The sequence below is a fragment of the Vicia villosa genome, linkage group LG5 (assembly GCF_029867415.1).
Source record: "Vicia villosa cultivar HV-30 ecotype Madison, WI linkage group LG5, Vvil1.0, whole genome shotgun sequence".
Taxonomy (NCBI): Eukaryota; Viridiplantae; Streptophyta; class Magnoliopsida; order Fabales; family Fabaceae; genus Vicia; species Vicia villosa.
This window is the reverse complement of record NC_081184.1, coordinates 139,264,647-139,287,130: the sequence shown is the minus strand read 5'-3', so window position 1 is coordinate 139,287,130 and position 22,484 is coordinate 139,264,647. Positions and strand designations below refer to the sequence as shown.

Sequence of the window (22,484 nt, the reverse complement as noted above, 5' to 3'; positions counted from 1 at the left end):
AGAGTCGCCGCCAAACTTTATTGTTTCCAAAGGAGGAAAGGGGAAAATATCGATAAAACCCACAAAGAGAAATCTGGATAAAGGGGTTGGTCATGCAAGGGGAAGGTATTAACATCCCTCACATTTTTGGTACTCCACAAGAACCTTTTAAAAATTTGTGTTTTAAAAGTTAAAGCAGTTTTTTTTTTTTGCAAAAGAATGAGAAAAGAAATGTTTTTATTATTTTTTAAATTGTGCTCAGAAAGACATCGCATCTTGTGCCTACACACCTTCTTCGTGCAATGGAGAAGTTAAAGGATTTGTAGTTCAACTAAAAAAGAAAACATAAGAGTTTGTTTTGAAAAAGGTTTTATTGAAAAAAGTTTTAAAGGAAAAGAGTGCAAGTGCACAAAAGAGTAAAGTTTGAAAAAAAAGACCGATGGCGATGCACAAGGCAATCGGCTTACAAAGAGTGGGCTATGGCTCGGTAAATGGACCCAGAATGCGGGGGTGAACATTTTATTCAAGCATAAAAGAAAGCAAGTAAATAAAGCTAAAAAAGTAAAAAAGTGGTAAAATTATTACAAGGCTTCGGGAATGGGGGAAACAACTTGCCAAATGAGGATGGAAGAAAGTAAATAAATCCATACAAATCCATACAAACAAGATTATAAGTTCATACAAACAAACATTAAAGATTAAACATGAAAGGAGTGAATTAAAAGTGTAAGTGTACTAGCCAAATACTAGCCTCCTAAGCGACCAACCATAACGATTAATCGAGTATGTGTCTACTATCAGAAAGCCCATGATAAAGCTATGGATGTGTAACCAGAACAACAAAGTTTGGCAAGTCCGGAACCAAAAATGGCCTCCCTGAACCAATTCCCATCAGGATGATATATATCAAATATTTTTCGTATGTGGTTCACGGACTTTAGTGGCATCCATTCATGTAAAGATAAATATTAATAACAATTTTAACATATTTGTGCATAAATCATTTAAATGAAAAAGTGTAATACAAAAATATAATTGTCCATCCCAAACATATCGAGCGACATGATCAGAGTAATAGATCAAGAGGGAGGTGTCAGAGGGCCCTCCTGAATACTCCGGGTTAACCTCATCGGAATCCGGAACATGAACCTCCTCGAATTTCTGAACATGAACCTCCTCGGATTGTGGAACATGAACCTCCTCGGGTTCCTCCTTATTATCCCTAGACGAGGTCGCACGTGACAGACAACTCCTCGGAGCAGAAGTGGATGTTTCCTCCACTTCCTCCCGCAGTACCCGACCGCGTCCTCAACCTCTCGTAGCCTGCTCAGTTCTCTCACGCTGTGCGGAAGCAATTTGGCTTGGCCTTTAGAATCTAATTTTGTTCGGGTTCTCAATCATTTTTCTGAAAATAATAATCAGTACTCAAAGAGAAGAAACAAGAAGTGGTTTGAAAAAATAAATAAAAAACAATTCATGTATAATTTTGGAAGTTCATGTCTGAAACTCCTCAGAGGTGTTTTCGGTTATGCACTTCCGAAAACACCGACTGCCATTTTCGGACCTTCAACTCAAATCCCCAAAAATGTAATTTTTACACCAAAACAACCACATTTTACAAGTTATGCTCCACCCTATTTAATTTAAATGATTCTAAACAACTTATTATACACATACAAAGTAGAACTAGGGATTCAGAGAAATTTACTCAAATTTGGAGCTTTGAGAGTTGTTGAAATGTGTTGAAATAAGGAGTTGAAATGAGTTACAATGAGTGAAAATGAGTAGACATTAGTTGAAATGAATTTTGAAAGTAGAGATTGTGGAGTTTTTGAGTTTTTGAGTTTATAACAAAACAAAATAAAGGGTTTATGTCGTTGGTTTGTTGTATATACTCTAATTCTGAGATGCATCTTCGAAAAGCTCCAAAACTTTAAAAAATAAATTTATTCGGAGATGTATTTCGAAAATACCCCTAACAAAATAAAATGTGGTACATTTGAAGAAATATCTTTGAATTCAAGGGTTAAAATGAAAATTTTATAAAAAAATTAAAGGATGTACAAAGAAATTTCCAACTATTTTTGGTTCAGATTTATGGAGCGTAGACAGGTTGACAATTATCTATTTTAATATATAAAAATGAATTACCACCAAATTGCCTTAATTACCCTAATCACAAACAATTAAGCATGGTTTTGCATACCCCTGAGCGTCATTTTACATCTAATTATGGTTACATTCCAAAAGTTTATTTAATGCAAAACTTCTGCATTGGAATATGAAAAAACTTGCACCGGTAAACTCGAAGAATTGGTCAAAGGTAAACAATATCCTAATGAAAATCAATTTAAGATAGTTTTATATGCCCCTAAAAGTAATTACACACCTAAACCTATTTAATTGCAGCAGCCTAATTAATTTAAATCTTTTATTGGAATATGAAAAACGTTGCAACACGTTTTAGTCTGCTCAATGCATTGGAACCTTCAGTTTTGAAAAACCCTAAACCCATTCAATTTCTTTCCTCCATCTATAAAGTCATACTCTTCAAGGAACATGCCATCAATATTCTTCATTTTATTCTGTTCACTTCTTAGGTTTATTTTCTTCCTCTTCCCCCCATTTTCCCGTCTTCCTCTCTTTCAATCAATACCATCTTCCTCCATCTTGAATTCTATGCTTTCGTTTTCTATCCATTTTATAACATCTTCCTGCATTTTTCATTAATATAACCCGAAATACATTAATCTTTTAACCATTCCATTAATAATCGTTTTTCATCCATCCAATAGTGAATCTGTGTGGCATTAACAGGGCTTCGATTTCAAAGTCCAAAAGAGAAGATTTTTTATTTCTTATATTTGCAAATGGATTTTGCTTTTATGATTAAAAATTTCAAAAATAGATTTCAAAATTATGGATTTAGACTCTATGAATTATTTCCTTTTCAATTTTGTTAATCAATATTGCTTCAGAATCGTTTCAATATGATTTGCAGATTTGCAAATCTGTAAATGACAAAGACAAAGAAATTTTGAAAAAGTGAAAAGTGAAGTCTTGACGGTGGGCCTATGAGAAATTGAAATAAAAATGTTTGCAAATATGGTCAATGATATTGACTATGGGAAAACTGATAGATCTCTCAAGTTATAGCTATGGTTAGATTTCTATTAGTATTGTTTTTCCATCATGTCTATTTTTTTCAATATTCTTATTCTTCTATTTGTGATTCTTTGGTTTTTTATGGATTTTTTAGGGTTTCTTCTAAAGTTCCTGATGTTGAGATCATAAATGAAGAACATGTAACATTAGCTCCATTTGCATTTTATTTAGAAACGTCTCTTCAACCTCTTTCATTCATTCATTATTTTTACTATTTCCACTAACAAACATTCTAATTATGATGTTCTGAAAAATTTGTTTTGTTTTTTTTTTCTTTTAGGAAAATTAGACTGAGGATGAGTCTCTGTGTATTTTCAGAGATCATGTTACTGGCTTTCTTCGAGTAATCATTCTTATATATTCTTACTCTTTATAGTTTATAATATATGAATTTCAATGTTGATTTTTCTGTAGTAACTTAATTAACTAAATTATATTATATTACATTTATAGAATAATTATTGATCAATGTTTTGCTCTGTTGAGGATGAAATTAACGTCCATTTCGTTCCTTTCAGCTGTGATTAACTATGTGCCCTCTATTACTTTTCTGTTTGCAGTCATTTTAAAGTAACCAATTTAATAGGTATACATCATCATAGTTCTAAATTATTTTTGAATAAAATATTTTTTGGTAAATTAATTAACTAATTGTTTATAATGTGCAGGTTGGAGCACATGAAGATAAAAGAGGTAGCATGTCAAGCCAAAACGATTGGTACTGCAACGCAATAACATTTGCAGGAACATTGCTGATGGCTCTGTATAAAGGTCATGTAGTTAGTGTTGGGAAGTCGTCCATTATTCATGCTACAAGCCAGGCTGAGATTGTGAATGATTCCAATAATAACCGGTGGATCATAGGAACCTGTGTCCTCCTCATTGAATATCTTTACTTTTAAATAAATTACTTAATGTCTATAATTTAATATCTTTACTTTTAAATAAATTACTTAATGTCTATAATTTGAATCAATAACCCACTATCTCTATGCATTCTAAGAAAAATAGTTATAGTTATTATTTGCTGACTGTATGCATATTAATTTATTCATTCTAAGTTATATATCACTTCTCATTGTTTCTCAGATTATTTTTTATCCACTTTTGACAATATAAGTTTGGTACTATAAAAGTTGATTCATTAAATTGGTTATTATCCTTTTTATGAAATAGTATTTATTTAAAACAATGTGATAAACTTGATGAAACAATGATATCGCATACTTAACTTCTTGGAGTAAGAATTTGCATGATTTATTTTAATTTCAAATTAATAGATACAAAATTATCTAATTATATTTATTTATTACAAATAATAATATTCTCGGTTACATGGCATATCATAATTAATAATAATTAATATTTAGATCACAATTTATTTGAAAGAGAAAAATAGTAAATGGCTAAAAAAACCCGAAATATAATTTATTCAAAATTTACATATATTTTAGGAAATTATTTTTCGGCAATAATTCAGGAAAAATAAAATATTCAACCATATTATAGATAAATTACTTAATTCTGATTTATTTATTTTAAAAATAAATTAGATATACAACATAATCCCCAACTATTCAAACCTTCTGAAACCCTAATCTTTCATTTTCTCCTCCCAAACCAACAATGCTTTCGAAACCTCCAAAGGTAATTTCTTTAATTTTTTTTTGCTTTTCATCGATCAGATTTTACTTTCTACTTTTTTGAATTGATAAGTCTTTTTAATATATTTTTATTAAAAAAATATTTTTAACGAATTAATGAGAGAAAAATGATTTTTTTTACTGTTTTGTTTAGACTTAAATATAAGGAAAATGAAGTCTTTATGCTGAGAAATCTGGAGGAATTTGATTTTTGTTAAATGTTGACAGAAAAATCAGTGTTGTACTCAAATGTTGATAATTTTAGAAATTAAGGTGTTTGATTTTGGAAGTATACTTAATTCCCATTAAAATTAAAATTGTTGATTTCACCGATAGATATCTGGATACCTTAAATATTTTGTTTGGTAAGTTGGTGATTGATGTTGTTACCGTGAGAATTTTGTTATCTTTTTTTCTCACATATTTACTTTTCTTTATTTGTTTGTTTGATTTTGTTGTTGGGTTGAATTTACTCAAGTTTTTGTGAACTGAGTTTGGATCCAGTAATATATTTGATATCACCACAAAATATTCCACTTCTCTATTATTTTTTCTACTATTAAACTTTATAATTACTATTGTGGTACCAGATGTTTTGCAGTATCAAAATTTTGAATAATACAGTCACACTAATATGCTCATAAATGGCAAAAAAAAAAGAATGGCACAACTGTTAGTTTTATGTTACAGATGTTTTATGTTTCTGATAAAAGTATTGAATCATTGTGATTGCTACAGTGCATGCCAATCTGCTTTGTAAGGAAAGCGTGATCGTTCTTATTACAAGTTATCCATCATTATTCCAGCCTATAGGAATTAATACAGATAATGATTCTATGCATAGCCAACACAGATTCACATTATTATGTCGATTTTCAATGGCCTGTTAATAGTGGTGGAGCCTATACGAATTAATGCAGATGACTTTTTAAATCTTTTGCAAGTTGAAGGCTATTTTTGATTTCTATGATGTGATTATGAATATGATTATTAATATTTCATTACTACAAGTTAAACACCAACATCTTTTAATAAAAATTCCAATTACTCTAATAAAATAATTATTAAATCAATTAAATGATATTTAATATTTTAACTAACCTGATATAAATGAGATGGAATATATAATTGAAGATAAATAATGAGGTTTAAATATGTTTAATTGTATTGCATATTTATATATAGATTATAAGCCTTATAAATAAGTAAATAATTGATACTATACTCTACCATTTTGATGTTTTTTTTATTACATAATTGAGTATAATTATTCTATTGTTTTAAGGGATTTTTTCATTACCCTTAAACGTAATTACAATTTCTAAACGTAGATTTTATGAAAGGATTGTAGTAATATTTTTCTAACCTTAATACTAAAGACTCATTATTATAATAAAAATATATAATGGGTGGATATGGGATAATGGGAAATGAATCTCTGTAAAATAATTATTCTATTAATGGGATGTAGTAATATTTTTTTAACCATCTATCAATTTGATTTATTTGTGATATTCTTTTAAAAAAAATAATATATTAACTATTTTTAATTGTATGTTCATCTATGAGAATGTGAATATCGTATGTCCATCATTCAATTAATATTATTATTATTATTAATGAAATATATTTTAAAAAAATTAAAATCAAAGGGAAGAAATTTAAAATGGAGATTCTATAGTGAGTGGATCATCTAAAATTTAAATTTAAATTTAATATATAATAATAAATATAAATTCTATTCCATTACATTATAATTTTATAGGCAACAATAATTTGCTTCTATAAAAAATTGTTTCAATCAATTAAGTATGATTTCTTTTATAAATTATTTAAATAAAAATATCATATACCTGATAAAAAATGATATATATTATTATTACATGATACAAATAAAAATAAAATTGACATGAAAAAATGTTAGCATTTATTTATGATAAGATGTTAACATTTATTCTAAAAGTTGATACATATATTTGTTTTTATTAAAAAACATGAGAAAATTATGATTGATGAATAAACAATTTTTTTTATGAAAGACACAAATTTATTTCTTTTTTATATTTAAAACAAAAGGCTAAGATATCAACTATTATATATTTATTTACTATTTATAAAAATATTATATATAAGTAGTGTACATCCTCATATTTAATTCTTTAAAAAAAAAACTTTTAATATATTTAATTGAAAAAAAATTGATACATGAATTTCACGGGAGAGTTTAAAATTGGGATTGCAATTTTCTCACGTAAAGTTTCAAAAGGAAGCATAATATTTCACGGGAGAGTTTGACTACGATTCTCTCTTATAAAAATTTCACCAAAAATAAAATATGTAATATAAATTAGACAAGATAAACTTCCAATTAAATTATTACCATTTTTATTATGTTACTCTTTACGTGCCAAATATTTATGTTTCAAATAATTCAAGCACGCTTCATTTCTTTTTTCTTTTTCCAATTTAATTATTTTGATTCTCAATGTTAATTGTATCTAACAAGTCTTAAATGCATTATTTTTTAACAGAAAGGTCGCACGTGAAAAAAGAAGAGTCACAAACACCGGTTTTGAACCACAGTCCTTTCTAATTTCTTCCGCACAATGTTATTTATTACTTTAAATATATATTAATCATATTTAATCATATTTGACCTAAAGTCTTTTCCCAAATCCTATTATACTTCCAACAGTTTTTCTCAGTTAAAGAAATTAACATATTAGAAACAGAAAATTAACCTTTTGAATTCCCACTCTATTCATTCATCAAAATTTTGTTTCGATTTATAGTAGATTTATGATTCACACCAACCTCTACGTTTGGTTTACTTGCCTTTTATTTATTAATGTAATTTTTTTTCCAGTGACAAAGAGTAAAAAATTTGACTGCATCAAGGACATTAACAAAAAAAAAAATGGAGATGGTTCGATGGGAGAACAATCTCATTTTTCATTAAATTTTCATAATAATCAACATTAAGAGCTTATTAATAACAATTATACATTAATCAACATAATAAAAATATTATGTTGAGTTAACAGTCCCAAATTATTAATCATAGAAATAATAATATTTTTAAAATTAATATATAATAATAATAATATCTCTAAAAGTTATTTATGGCTAAAAAAATTCACACAATTAACTTTTTTGTTTTGTTTTCCAATCCTAATTTATTTAATAAAATATTAAATAGTTTTATTTTATTTTATCGCAATCCTTTGTCATTGATTAAACTGAACCTGTTAGACAAAAAAATAGATTGATCTGATATACGTTCATCCATATGGTGAAAAAGTAAAGGACCCAATAGAGGTAGATTTTAGTTGTAGTAGGTTTTAGTTGTAGGTATTAATAATTAATAGTCTTTTTTAATTAGAAGTTTGAAGAAAATGTCATTGGGAATATGTAGTTTTAGGTGATAATAATTAGTCTTCTTTTTTAACATTTGCAATTATTAATATTTTTTAAGAAATAATTGATCTACTATTATAATAACTACTATCATAATAAGAAAATCGATGTCTACCAAAATTAATTTCATGTCCAAGTTTAAACAAATATTTTAATCCGATTTTCATGCCTTCAATTGTCGTTTTTCATCATCAACTCATATTAGCATGCCTTATGCCTTTAATATTTGACAATATCTAAAAACAATCATTATTTCTTTTGCATGCTACAAGTTTTCCAATCAACTCCAATATCTAAAAGTAATCATTACGGTTAATTAATCATAAAAAAGTGAAATTCATATAACTCTCTACCTTTCATACAATATCAACAAATATATAGTACCTTCACATAATTCAAATTCAAATAGAGGAATCAGTATAAAATAATTGTAAATAAACATACAAAAAAGATTTTGTATAGAATTAAAAATTAAAAATTAAACGCATATAACACCTTTCAATACGCATTATTGTATCTTTCCTATTGAAAATAGTTGACATTAATTATAATTTATATTCATTTCTTTAATATCTATAAAAAAAATATTTGACATTAATTCTAATTTATATTCATTTCATTAAATATATCAAATATAAAGAAAGAGTTGGTATAAATCTTTTTCTGTTAAGATTATAAATAAAATTATAAGTTATTTTTTATTTAATAACTTATTTATTTTTGTTATTGGATATGCAATTTGAATTAAATATTTTTGTTTTTTTTATTCCATTACATTAGTATTTTTGATTCGGTATGAGTAGCTAACAAAAATATGAGAAATTAACGACATATATGTGATAAGTAACATTAATATTAATAATATACATCTTTTGTACAAATTTTTCTTTGGTAAATCAAATTAAATATATATTTAAAGTTAAATCTCATAATGTGTTGCATTGAATTATAATATGTCATTTCATTATTTTTTGTTTCTTGACTTATATAGATGTTATAATTTTTTTTGCAATTTTTTATTTTGATAATTTAAATTTGCAATTTGAATCATGCTCATAAAAAGGCGGGTAGACATACTAGGGGTGGGAGCCCATAAAAATTGATAATGTGCGTCTGCGGAAAAAAAGGCGGGTAGACATACTAGGGGTGGGAGCCATAAAAATTGTTGATAATGATAGTACATAATAACTACATTATCTCAATTTTTATTTATTTTTTTACTTTTTATCAAGAATTATATTTTTTCAGAGTTAAAATTGTAATCAACAATAATAATTAATTATCTCTAATATTATTTTATTTTTTATCCAACATAAATATCATCATTGAAAACAACTAAAAATTGATAAATTAAATTAATATTGATATGATAATCATTATTGAAGAAATTATTTCGCTTAATTAATATATATTTTAATAGAATTCTTTAACCATAACCATATTATATTTATTTAATATTTATACCGACTTTACGTGACCCGTGCGGGCGCACGGGTCCTTTACTAGTTTTTATTAGAAGAGGAGTACATGTTACTAGTAGGGATTGTTCCTCTAAACCTCCTCCTACACATAACTTCTTGGGTGTTCCAACACAATGAGGTTTGGATGCCATTTCCGGTAAGAAAATCTAGCTCCTAGATATTATGAAATAATTTTATTGACTGATTCTTAAGATTTTCCTCAAGTTTAGTTAATTTTTTCATAAATAGAAAAGAATATCTTTTTACAGTCCCAGTTATAATAAAGTACTCCCTTCGTCTCCTAATGAGTGACCCAGCCCACCATTTCACACATATTAAGAAAAGTGGTTAAAAGTAAGAGAGATAATAGTATTTTTACTACACTACCCTTATTATGTCTTGGAAATGATGAAACTTTTATTAATTAGAGGGTAAAATTGGAAAAGTGTATTGGAAATTGAAATGAGTCATTTATTTTGGGACACCATTTTATTCCAAATGGGTTACTCATTGTGGGACGGAGGGGGGAGTAATATGATTATTAATATTTTTTATGTATTTGATTTTTAGTAAGCCATGCGGGGTCCACTATTATTGTATTATTGAGCCCTCATTGGTGACACAATTAGTGGTATCACAACACAACCCATTTAATTCTAACTCCCAAAAAGAAACAGATCAACACACGCAAAATTAAAAAACAAAAGGCAAAAAGCCACACAAGAAACACGCCATTATTTTTAATACGAAAAGCATCTTGGTTTGTATGACTCATGAGGGTCCCCACAAACTGCGGTGTCAGCATTGATGCATGGCCACGTATGCACAATATATTTTTGGTCAAAACCTCCCATGCAAAATCGTTGACTTTAATAATACTATATTCGGTATCAGGAGTAGTAGTACGTGAAAAGAGAGTTACCGGTTACAGCTGTCTTGGACAGGTGTCCACATAATGGCTCCACGCGCCGGCGTTTCATTTTATCCCCGTCTCCCAGCCGGATCTACTGTCGGAATATCTAAAACATTAGCATCATCCAAAGGAAAAAAATAAACAGAGATATTAATTGTATAGAGTAGAATAAAATGGCATACACTTTCTTTTTATATTAATATATAGATGACATCCAACTTTTTTTTAAAAATAAATGACATCAAGACCTCTCAAAATTTTGAAGACTACGTGGTACGATTTAATCCGCCAAATATTTTATGAGATTTTATTTATCAATAGTTTAATTATGAGAAGTTTGAGGCCTTGTGCGGTAGTCAGTCTTGCAGGTCCAAAAAACGGTCTTGAATGACATACTGTTTGTTGAACATTGAGCTGACAATATATATATATATATATATATATATATATATATATATATATATATATATATATATATATATATATATATATATATATATATATATATATATATATAAAGCATTTAATGGAGGTAATAAGTTTTAAATTCGATTTTACTTCAATCTTCTTTCTCGTATACTGACTTGAATGTTAAAATGTTAATTTTGCAAATTCCCACTCCACCGCATCAAAAGCATTGATCCATTCTCATCACCGCTTCTTAATTCATTTGCGTATTATCACTAAATTGTTTCAAATAAGTATTTTAGTTCATTAATTATCAAAGATGTTCAGTTTTTTTGGTTGCATTACAGTTCAGTTTAATTATATGAGATTTAGTTAACCATATTTTTATTTTTGTAAGCACCTAATTTAAATTCAATTAAACAACCCAAATACCTGACACAATACAATTTCAATAAAATTTTGATGTATAAGAAAATATTGATGATATATAAATTAATCGCCTATGAATTAAATAGACATTACTGATTGGGATTTTTATATAAGCTGATTTTGAAGTGATGTATATAATTGGTTCATTACTTTGTTTAAGTAAACTAATTATTCAAAGGACACCAATTTCCAAATCTAAGAAAAAAACAGACATGCATACAGTAACATAGCAATAATTGAAACTTTGAATGTATTTCAATAATTTGAAAATGATGAAGACTTTCGCATACTTCCTAATACAGCCAAAGCCTCAATCAACAATGTCAAAGTATCAACTCTGATAAAGTTTTAGAAAAATGTTACATGTATCAATCAACATCAATCCATAGTTATCCACATTACATGAACTCATTCACACCTAAGATATCTGATATTTGAAATTCAAACATGTTGTTGCTAACATAGCTTTCTGTCTCATCTTCAATGCTGGTTCCGTTGATATAAGTCGAATTCGAATTCAACCGTGCGGGACTTGATGAAGGCGTAGATAGAACCGAAGGTAAATCGAAGTTCTGGTTGATGTTATTGGAATGAAATGTTGAGGTTTCTGATATGTGTGGTTCCATAAATAGATCATTTCCATAGCTTGGTAATTGATGAACAAAATCATCTGTTATAGTACTTGATTGAGCATGTTCATGCTGTTGTTGGAAGCCAAATTCAGGTATAAAGGATGATGGATATAGATTCTCACTGGATTCAACAAAATGTGATTGATTGAAAAGCATTGAACTATCAAAAGGTGGATTTGGATTCATTAATTTGTTGTAAGCTTCTTGATGAATGGAGTCCTGAATTTGAGTTTGAACCAAGTGTGAGATAACTTGTTGATTCTGATCAATTTGGTGATTCTCTTGAGAGGAGAAGAGTGATGCAGCCAACTTTAGAATCTCAGGGTTCATCATTGAAGCAGAAGCATAAAAAGATGAGTTTAGGATAGATGAAAGGTCCAAAAGATCAAGTCTTGGACTATGTGTCACTGGATCAATTCCCATCCTCATGAGTCTTTTTCTAATGTGAGTGTTCCAATAATTCTTGATTTCATTGTCTGTTCTTCCTGGTAGCCTAGAAGCAATTGCAGACCATCTACACATTCCAATAATATATAGTTTTAGTCACAAAAATCATATATATCATTAGTATAGTATATAGTATCTTAATCATAACGAATAATAATATATATTTGACTTGTTTTTTCAAAAAATATATATATTTGACTTGATTATTACTTGTTGCCGAGGATGCTATGTAGCTGAATTATAGTTTCTTCTTCGTCAAAAGAGAATCGACCTCGTTTTATATCCGGTCGCAGATAGTTTGTCCAACGAAGACGGCAACTCTTCCCACATCTTTGCAATCCTGCAGTTCAAATAAAAATAACCAAACACTTTAGTTCATTAATGTTCACTATTTTGGTAGAAATAATTAACATGAAGATTCATGACATATTGACATGTTGCATATGTATATGTGTATACCAGCATTCTTTGGGAGTAATCTCCAGTTTCCATAGCCATGTTTGTGAATGTAATCAATGAGTTTTTGGTCTTCCTCTTGTGTCCATGGTCCTCTCTTGAGTCCATTCTTTTCACAACAAGGTATTCTTCCCATGGCAGTATGTGTTATAGTTCTAAAGCAAACTGTTGAGCTAAATAAAGTACAGTAATTGGTCAATGAGAGTTTGCGTGAAGATATGATATGTTAGAAAAGAGGGAGAAGTTTTTTGAGACGTGAGAAAAGAAAGAAAGAAATAAAGTTAGATTTTGTATTGTATGAGATTAAACTCAACTGAACTCAATGGAATGAATGCACTTTCTTGTTGTTGTAAACTATAAATAGAAATTAAGAGTAAGAAATAGATGAAGTCAAATGGATTTGGTACCGTCCTTTGGTTGTCACTGTTGCTACGTGTCCCTCTTCTTTGTGCATATCATTATCTAGTTAAATTTCTCTACGTTGTTTGTGTAAATCTATGTTGTTTTGTTTCACATCCTTTTGAAATTTTAGTATCATGTTACACTTGAAGTTAACTTTTAAGTTATCATGGATTCAAGCATCATTTTCTGGTGAGTGTGACCTTAATCTTCTGGAAATATATTAGCTGTATGCAACCATGCAAAGCCACGTAACCCCAATAAACATCAATGTCTTTCTTCTTGGTAGACCAAAGAGATCTTATTTTTCTTACCTTTAGTAAACTAATACAAAATTACTCTAAGAAATGTATAATCAAAGATGGATAGATATGGTTGGCTAGCTTTATTAAAAATGAAACAACTTTTTATAATTGTTTGTTTTTTTTAGATTCTTTTCACTTTTGATGATTGTACTTATGCATGTCATACATTATTTTTAACACCGTAAACGTGACATCGTAGTTTGAAGCAGTCTTTTGAAAGTGGTTCAAATTTAGTACATGGAATAATAATAATAAAATAAGGAAAAAAGTGGATTGTATCGTATATAAATACGGTGTAGATGTCAAAAATAAGTGTTATTTTAGTATTTTTGATTCAATATAGGTTCATTAATATAAGAGAAAAGCTATGTTGACACCCAATTTAACACCTACACCATATATTATACCCTTCTCGTGAGCGCTAAAATTCAGTCTTTAATGATCATTGGCCTTTTCCAACATACTTTTCGGGTAGGCTCTGGGGGAAGAGATGAATAGTCTGGCGCGGTCTGCTAAGCAACCTTCAGTTGCTTTAACTCTAGGCAGGTTCGAGCATTGGAAAACTCTTTTGGACATAAAGCGTGATGAGAGACATCGGTTGGAAGTGTTAACAACTTGACTCTTCAATGAGATATGTTCTTAATAGAGCTGCAGAATACTTCCATCTCTTTGAATGAGGTAAGTAAAGCTCTGGCTCTTTTTAGTTTTCTCGGCACTACGGGCGATCACGTGATGCACCTGGTTGGATGATGGAGAGGAATACCAAGGCTCTTGATTGTGCCTAGAAGAAGTTAGAATTTTTGCGTAGTCAAAATGCTTCTAACTAAAAAATTGAAAGAATGTATTTCTTCGAGCCTTGAGGGAAGTTACAGAGTCTTTGGAGAATGTGCTGCTTTAGGTGGTGTATTTTCACCTTTCACTAGCTATTTCAAGGAGGCAGATCCGACCGGATCAGATACTTTGAGATGGGTGGGTCGTCTGCATTCTTGAATAGGCCCTTGTATCCCACCCTTTTTTGTGCTCTACATGAAACGTATTAAGACATGGGAAAATATTTGTATGTAACTATTCTTTTTGTTGTTTTGGCAATGTTCGTCTTATTACTTGTATAAGGTGCATTTATTTTATTTTACTGTAAGCGTTCTATTACTTCCAATCGTCTCCTTAGTGGTGTTTATGAGCCAGAGGAGCGCCGAGTTTGATTTTATCTCTGCAACTCATAAAGTTTTTCTGCTACGAAGGGAGTTAAATAATGTTTTGCTTAAAGTCTAAGTAAACTTAAGTACTTTGTGAGTCCATGTTTGGTTGCTTTAATTTATGAGCAAGTTGCATTAAGATGTACACATTTTATTGGTAAGACGCTACTCCAACTTGATATAGTCGTGTGCTGGATCATGTTTGTAACTGTACGACATGAGACTAGATATATGCGACTATACTTTGAGTCACACTTATAATAATTTTGCATGCGACCGACTAGATGCGGCTATACTTTGAGTCTCACCTACAATAATATGGCATGAAACCAGTTATATACATATATGCTTTGAACTGCGCTCCCGTTATAGAGGATCATTCCTCGGCCAAAGGTAGTGGATCCTCGTCCCTGCCTTTGAGATATAACTCGGATCGAGGTGGACGTCTTTGGACTCCACCTCTCACGTTCTTTGGATGGGCTAGATCTGAAGGGGGTGCATCAGCTACGTAGAAATGAGTGTAATATTTGGCTAGGGGGAATTGATTGTTATAGTCGAACATGCAAAGAGTCTTGGACATAATCCCAGAGGGAATTGATTTTTGTAGTCGTACGCACAAAATGTCTCCAACAACTTTCTTGAATACTTTAAGCGTGCTCGACGCTATCATACCCCAATTTTGGACCCTAAGATCCCACTTCTTCTAAAAGAGCGTGGTCATCATTATCATCATTCATTTAATATAAAATCATTCATACATCATTTGCTAACCAAAAATACACAAAAAAAGATTGTGTTTGCTTGTTTCCCAAGACAAGTGATTGATCAAGAAGCTCAGGCAAATTAGAGTTTTAAGGCTCAAAAGGGACTCAGGCTTTCTCATATGCTCAAGTGATTTACCTCATCAATATTCAAGCCTAATTGTGCTTCAATTCAAGATCCCCAACTTTCCAATTCATTTAGTACACCAATTATAGTTTTGACCCAATTGTCTGAAAAAGTTGACTTTTGGTCAAAGCGTGGTCTTAAGGCTCAAAACATAATTTAAGGATTTTAAATGCTCCATTATAGTCCCTCATCTCATCCATTTGGCTAGAAGGTCTTGATTCAATTGATACTTACAGAAATACAATTCAACTGAAAAAGTCAATTGTCCAATATCAACTTTGACTTTTGAGAAATTTGGTTAACTGTGGACTTCCAAGAATCAAAATCATGAATATATGATCATTGAAGTTATTTTGGTTGTTACTATTCTTTGTCCCCACATATCAATTTTTTTGGTGTGATTGAACCGTGAATAGTTTCTTTTGATTAACTATTATATCAATTTCACAATACAAGCAAAATATCACAAAAAGATAACCCAATCTAAGAATCTTTAAAATTAACTCCTTAGATACACATACGAACTCCCATTCCCTCTAGAGACCAATAATAATGGAGATTCTTGTCCATCACTAATCAATTTAATACTCCCTTTATATCTATAGTTAGAGTTGATAGAAAGAGAAATATTAAAAAGTAGGGTTCTCCTTCTGAATGTATTGAATCTAATTGATTAATCTTCAAAGAGCATCAAATTCTAATCACACTACCAACTTCTAACCGATAACAAATATTATTTGCACACATTTAATATAATGACTAAGCTATATATCTATCAATACATAAATATAGATTAAAATAAAATAAAATAACTCATTCCATTCAAATGCAAATTAAACACAAGAACATTGATACATTAAGCATATGCTTGAATACCCTAACACAGACAAACACATAAGGACAATATTGGGCATAACAAGGTTATAATTTATACCATCAATATAGAAAGCCTACTCGTAAAGCTAGAGGAAATGCTTCATAAATTAGTCGTATATTGTCATAAAGGTAAAACACACAAGCATATGATCCATTCAAAACCACACCCAATTATTACACCTCAAAATTATGTATAGATGGCTTCTTTGTACATATTTCTCTTTCAAACCAATTTTCACGTGTTAACTTTAATTTATTACAAACTATTCCCAAAAATAATGTACTACTTCAATTTATTACATAGCAATAAATCACCAAATCACCAACATAGAAAGCCTACACATAAAACTACTAATGGAAAATGCTACCCATAAAGCTACATTTCCATCACATTTGCACCCATCCCTCATTTTTCAAGTTTTCATTTAATGACTCCAAAATTCCTAATTCAAGGTTAACGTTTGCAATTTGTATAGAAAGCAAGAAAACTTTTTATTTTTCAATCTTGTTAAAGTTAGTAATCAGGAAAGATCAAATATGTTTGAAGTTTCAATACAAAATGAGCCAATTTAAGCAAAATATATTACTATAAAAAGTATCTCTTCTCATTTCTAATTCATCACTTACATGAAATTCAAACATAGCTCAAAACAAGAAAACATAAAACAATTTAAGCAAAAGTTGAATGGTTATTAAATTATAAAAAAAAAACTAAAATGTCAAATCAAAATTATAAATCAAGAATAGAAAATTAAAGAACGTAAATAGAGAAAAACTAGATTCTAATATAATAGAACTACAACAGTTATGTAACGAAAACCCCAGAAAACCCTAAAAAACACCACATCGCAAAAACTTAAACAAAATTAACAACCCAGAAATCCATAAACACTACCCCTCCTAACCTTCTTGCTCACCCCTAGTGAATTTATAACACTACCCCTTATTTCGGAAGTTCATTTCCGAAAAGGTACTTTTTTTTGAAAAAAAGGTGTTTTCGGAAATGAACTTCCGAAAACGTGTTTTTTTTAATATAAAATATTGATTTCGGAGATGCATCTCCGAAATAATACATTTTCAGAAAATGTGGTGTTTCGGAAGTTCATCTCCGAACTCACCCCCTTGGAGGAATTCGGAAATGCACTTCCGAAAAAAGGTCTGGACAGAAAAAAATAACAAACAAGAACGATTCGCTTTATTTAATCGGATGAAGACGATGGAGGAGACGCTGCAACAGGTTAGAAAGTCTTGATCCTCTAAAAATCCATACCACATTGTAACTTACCAACATAATAAACAACAACAAAAAACTTATGAGCAAACTATACTTACATCATAGTGGTGTAGATCCTTATCAGCCACTCGCAACTGAAAATGATTAGCACGAACTTGAATTTTCCTTCCCAATTTTCCTTCCCAATTTTCCTTCTGAGACGACAGAGCCGACTCTAGAGTAGCCTTCTGTTTAACTTCGACAGTCAGGCTCTCGATGGAGATCAGAGCCGAACTCAAGGAAGCAACCGGCGCTGCGACAGATGGAACAAACGGCGCTGAAACAGATGGACGAACAACCGGAGCTGCAACAACAGACGGAGGAGAGGTAACCGGGGCCGGAGCATATGACGGAGGAGGTGGATGTCCGGAGGAAGAAGGATTGGAGGTACGTCCACCGCGAGAGCCACGGCCACCACCACCACGGCCTGATCCTGCAGCATTGATGGATGATTGTTGAGAATGTGCAGGAGATGGTTGACTCCGGCGATTTTCGGGATGATTTCCTCCACCGCGGCGAGACATTGTGATGAAAGCAGTAACAAGAGATAGAAAACGTTAAAGCAAAGAAGAAGACTTAGGATCAAAAATGATTTGGGATATTTTGAAAGAAAAATGGGTGAGAAGCTTTAAAATAGGAAAGTGTTTTAGAAGTTAACCGTCTGAGAGTGGTGGGGAGAAGGAAAAGGGAACTTCGAAATTTCAAAAGGTTTTTTATTCTTTTAAATAGGGCGTGGCTGTGGAGCTTCCCAATTTTTGTTACGTAGGCTTTGAAGTAGGAAAGTGTTACCACATTTCTTAGAAGGTAACCGTCTTAGAAGGCTTACGTAGGCACATGTGTCCACATTTCTTACCTGATCAGGGGACGTCATTACAAAAAAATCAAACAAAGGGGTGCGCTGGGAAAGTCAAAGTTCTATGTTTATAATCCAGAAGATGGATAGTGTTCGCGGCGATGAAATCCAAGAATCTACATATTGAAATCAGAACAATCCAAAAACTAAGATGATAAATCCAATACAAAAACACTGTGCGATACAATCCGAAATCAGAACAAAACAAAACACGTCAAACAAAACAAAAACACGTTATTCTGCCCGACGAGCGTTACAAAATACACATCAAACAAAATAAAAACACGTTATTCTTCCCGACGAGCGAACTCCTCCGAATGAAGATAATTATACCAATCCTCATCCCACTCAGTATCAGAACCATCAGCGTTGATCACGCCTGAAGACTGAGTCTGCACGTCCGAGCCATGGACCCCCAGGGGACGAGAAGCAGAACCAGTCAAAACCTTCTTCTTCTCCTTCACCTCCTTCACCTCCTTCTTTGAAGAACCCTTTCTTCCCTTAGCGCCACCCATTCCTGCGTAAAAATGAAGAAAGAAAGGTCCATGAGACCTCCTTTTATAAAAGAAGAAAGGGACACAAACTTCAAAGAAACAGGCACAATAAACAAAGGCGTTAAAAATAAAGTACTTGCAAATTAAAACGGACACTCCCTACCCTCTCTAGAAGATGCAGTCCTGCGTGCTGGTTGTTTGTCTGACATGTTCCTGTAAACAATTGAAATCGATTAATATGCGAGACAAAATAAAAAACAAAAAAATTTGAACTTCTGATACATTTCGAAAGTTCATTTCCGAAAACTGGGATGGAGGTGTTTTCGGAAATGAACTTCCGAAACACCCCTGCGATGGAGTTTTCTGCAACTTCCATGGCAGACCCCTAAACCAAACTTCAAACCAAATCAAAATGCTTCTAAACAACCTAAATACTACTAACAACCTAACCATATATCATTTATGCAATTAAAACCCTAAATAACATGCATTTGAATAATAGATCTAAAAATTTCAAAACTTACATAGTGTTAGGATTGAGGGCTTTTGAATGTTGTTTAGCAGTGTGATTGGAGCCTTGATGCAGCTTTGGAATTCTGTTTGCACAAATTTTCGCCTTTGTCACTTTTTGTTTTGATTTAGGGTAAATGATTGGGGGAGGGGGAGTGTTTTGATAAATCTGCAGAAATCGCAGTATTTCGGAAGTGAACTTCTGAAATAAAGTTTTCGGAAATGAACTTCCGAAATAAGTCAATTTTTTCAAAAAAAGACGCTTTCGGAAATGAACTTCCGAAGCAGGGGTATTTTGGAATTTTCGCTGGGGGTGACCCCCCATAGGGAGGTGGCTAAAGAAATTTTCAAAAATATATCACATCTTTATAAAAAAAATCAAAAAATAGAATCATATAGCATCATTACCTCAACTTTTTTCACTAACAAAAAGCTTTTTTTTTAGGATTAACAAAAAGCTTTTTTTTTATAGGATTAACAAAAAGCTTTGTTCTCAGCAAAATAGAATAAGAAGAAAAACTTACCGAAACTATAAGCGACCGAGTGAGAATGAAAGAAACTTCTATGAAATATCGGTGGAGAGCGAGAGAAACTTCTATGAAAGAAAGAAAATGAAAATTTAAGAAACTATTTTTGAATATATTAATTTGTTAATCAATAAAGTTCAAAAAAAAATTGTTGGGGTGTAGTGGTTCGCGAGATTATCCAAAGGATTAGTTTAAGTCAAGTTCATGAGATTGATCTTTGCTCAGGGCAAAATGTATAATTTTTATTTTTACGTAGTGTCGGTCAAGACCAACACAAATATTAAAATAACAGAAAAATAAAATGATTGAAATCTACATAGCATCGGTCTAACATAGACAAACATTAAAATAATTAATAAATAAAAATAATTAGTGCTAAACAAAAACATAGAGGTAAATGAAATAATTTTTGCACAAATTAAATATTGGGATGAATAAAATAGGGTGGGCCTTGCCAACACTAACATGTTGATAAATGAATAAATAAATTAATTATTAAATATCTAGCGTCGGCTAGACCATGGCTATATGGACAAATAAAAATAAATAAAAAGTGAAAATAATTAGCCTCGGTCCAGTCGTAGCTAATTAATCAATAAAATTAATATAAAAATGAAAAATAATAAAACTTCTAGTGTGATCGTAGCGTGGGCTTGATCGACAATATATAAGTTATGTAGCGTGCAGCCAATGTTAAATTGGACATCTAAAAATTGTTTTTCAATACTCAAATCATAAGATATTGTACAAAAACATACCAAACAAAAAAATTGTTGAAAAAAAACAATGCATAGAGAAAAAAGAGGAACACAATAACAACACAAGAGATTAATGTGGAGACTCCAAAACCGGAGAAAAACCACGACCGTTGTCAAATAACAATCAGAGAATAACACTATGTGAAAATTATTACAACACATAAATTACCCTCAACCACCCAAAGACCCGAATACACCCGCACACTCCAAAGCAAATATTTAACTACACATCATAATACTCTCAACCACCATCGTCGGAGCCATCATTGTCAATAAAACATACATGATTTTCGAAGGGAAAAACATTATGAATGAGAAAAAAAACTATGATTTTAGGTTTTCATAAAAAAAGGAGAAATAGTCACTTACATATTGAATAGGTTGGACAAAAATGAAAGGTTGATTATGTTGTACCCTAATTTTTGACCACTGAGATCCCACCATATCTTAAATAATAGGATCATCATTATCATCATAATCATCATTATCATCATAATCATCATAATCATCATGCATTCATTATTTGCTAACAAAAATACAAAAAAATTGTTGTTTGTTGCTTGTGTCCCAAGACAGGAGACTGATCAATAAGAGACTGGGCAAATTAGGGTTTTGAGGCCCACAAAGGAATTCAATATTCTTCTATGGTTCAAAGGATTCTCTAATCAATATCAAGGTCCAAGGATGGTTCAATGCAAGATCAATCACCTTCAAGTTCATCAGAAGCTCCAATTAGCGTTTTTGACCTAATTCCACTAGAGGGTTAACTTTTAATCAGAACATGGTTCCAAGACTCAAACCATGATTCAAGGGAAACCAAATCAACATTATAATCTATCCATATCATTCATTTGAATAAGATACCTTGATTCATATGAAAATCACAAAACTGCAGTTCATTTGGAAAAAGTCAATTGTGCAAGTCAACCTTTGACTTTTGAGAAAAATGGTCAACTATGGACTTTTAAGGATACAAATCATCATCATATGGATATTGAAGACATTTCATCAAAGAAAATTCAAAGAATTCATCGAGAATTAAAAAGTCAACAAAAGTCAAAATTAGGGTTTTAAGTGATTTTTAACCTAATTTTGGGAACTTCAAATTTTGCCTACAAACTCAAAAAGCTCCAAACATGAAAGTTGTAGATCTTGACAAAATAAACAACTTATCTCAATGCAACTTTTGGCTAAAAGTGATCACCTGACAACTGTTGCAATCATATTCACACCCATTAAAACCAAAAACAACACAATTCTTGCAATAAGTTGTTTTTTACTTCCCAAACAGTCAGGTAAAAATAAGAGCAATATGTTGTTTTGGATGTCTTTGAAACAGAAAATAATAATTTATATAAAGAAAATATTAAGAGCCAAAACAGTCAGGTAATAGACACAAGCAAAATAATTGCATAAAATATCTAGAAAGATAGATTAATAATAGTGTATATTGAAG

General features: G+C 30.7%; 1 protein-coding gene and 1 long non-coding RNA gene across 2 annotated transcripts; one reads left to right on the top strand and one right to left on the bottom strand.

The window, feature by feature from the left end:
• Nucleotides 1-2,461: 2,461 nt before the first annotated feature.
• On the top strand, nucleotides 2,462-3,316 carry LOC131607532 (uncharacterized). Its single transcript, XR_009285329.1, has 3 exons — nucleotides 2,462-2,579; nucleotides 2,981-3,140; nucleotides 3,239-3,316. It is a non-coding gene; the product is annotated as an uncharacterized LOC131607532 (long non-coding RNA).
• Nucleotides 3,317-11,606: 8,290 nt separating this feature from the next.
• On the bottom strand, nucleotides 11,607-13,427 carry LOC131607531 (transcription factor MYB102-like). The gene is made up of 3 exons (XM_058879526.1): nucleotides 12,953-13,427; nucleotides 12,704-12,833; nucleotides 11,607-12,560 (listed from the first exon to the last, which is right to left on the bottom strand). Exons 1-3 carry the CDS (start codon nucleotides 13,083-13,085, stop codon nucleotides 11,813-11,815), a joined length of 1,011 nt encoding a protein of 336 aa, XP_058735509.1. The 5' UTR covers nucleotides 13,086-13,427; the 3' UTR covers nucleotides 11,607-11,812.
• Between the last annotated feature and the right edge of the window lie 9,057 nt (nucleotides 13,428-22,484).

Bases quoted from the DNA above. Each gene is read 5' to 3' on its own strand.
- LOC131607531 (XM_058879526.1), bottom strand. From the start codon at position 13,085: ATGGGAAGAATACCTTGTTGTGAAAAGAATGGACTCAAGAGAGGACCA. The intron at 12,834-12,952 runs GTATACACATAT...TTTGAACTGCAG, and splicing joins ATTACTCCCAAAGAATGCTG to GATTGCAAAGATGTGGGAAG. The intron at 12,561-12,703 runs GTAATAATCAAG...TGGAATGTGTAG, and splicing joins CATAGCATCCTCGGCAACAA to ATGGTCTGCAATTGCTTCTA.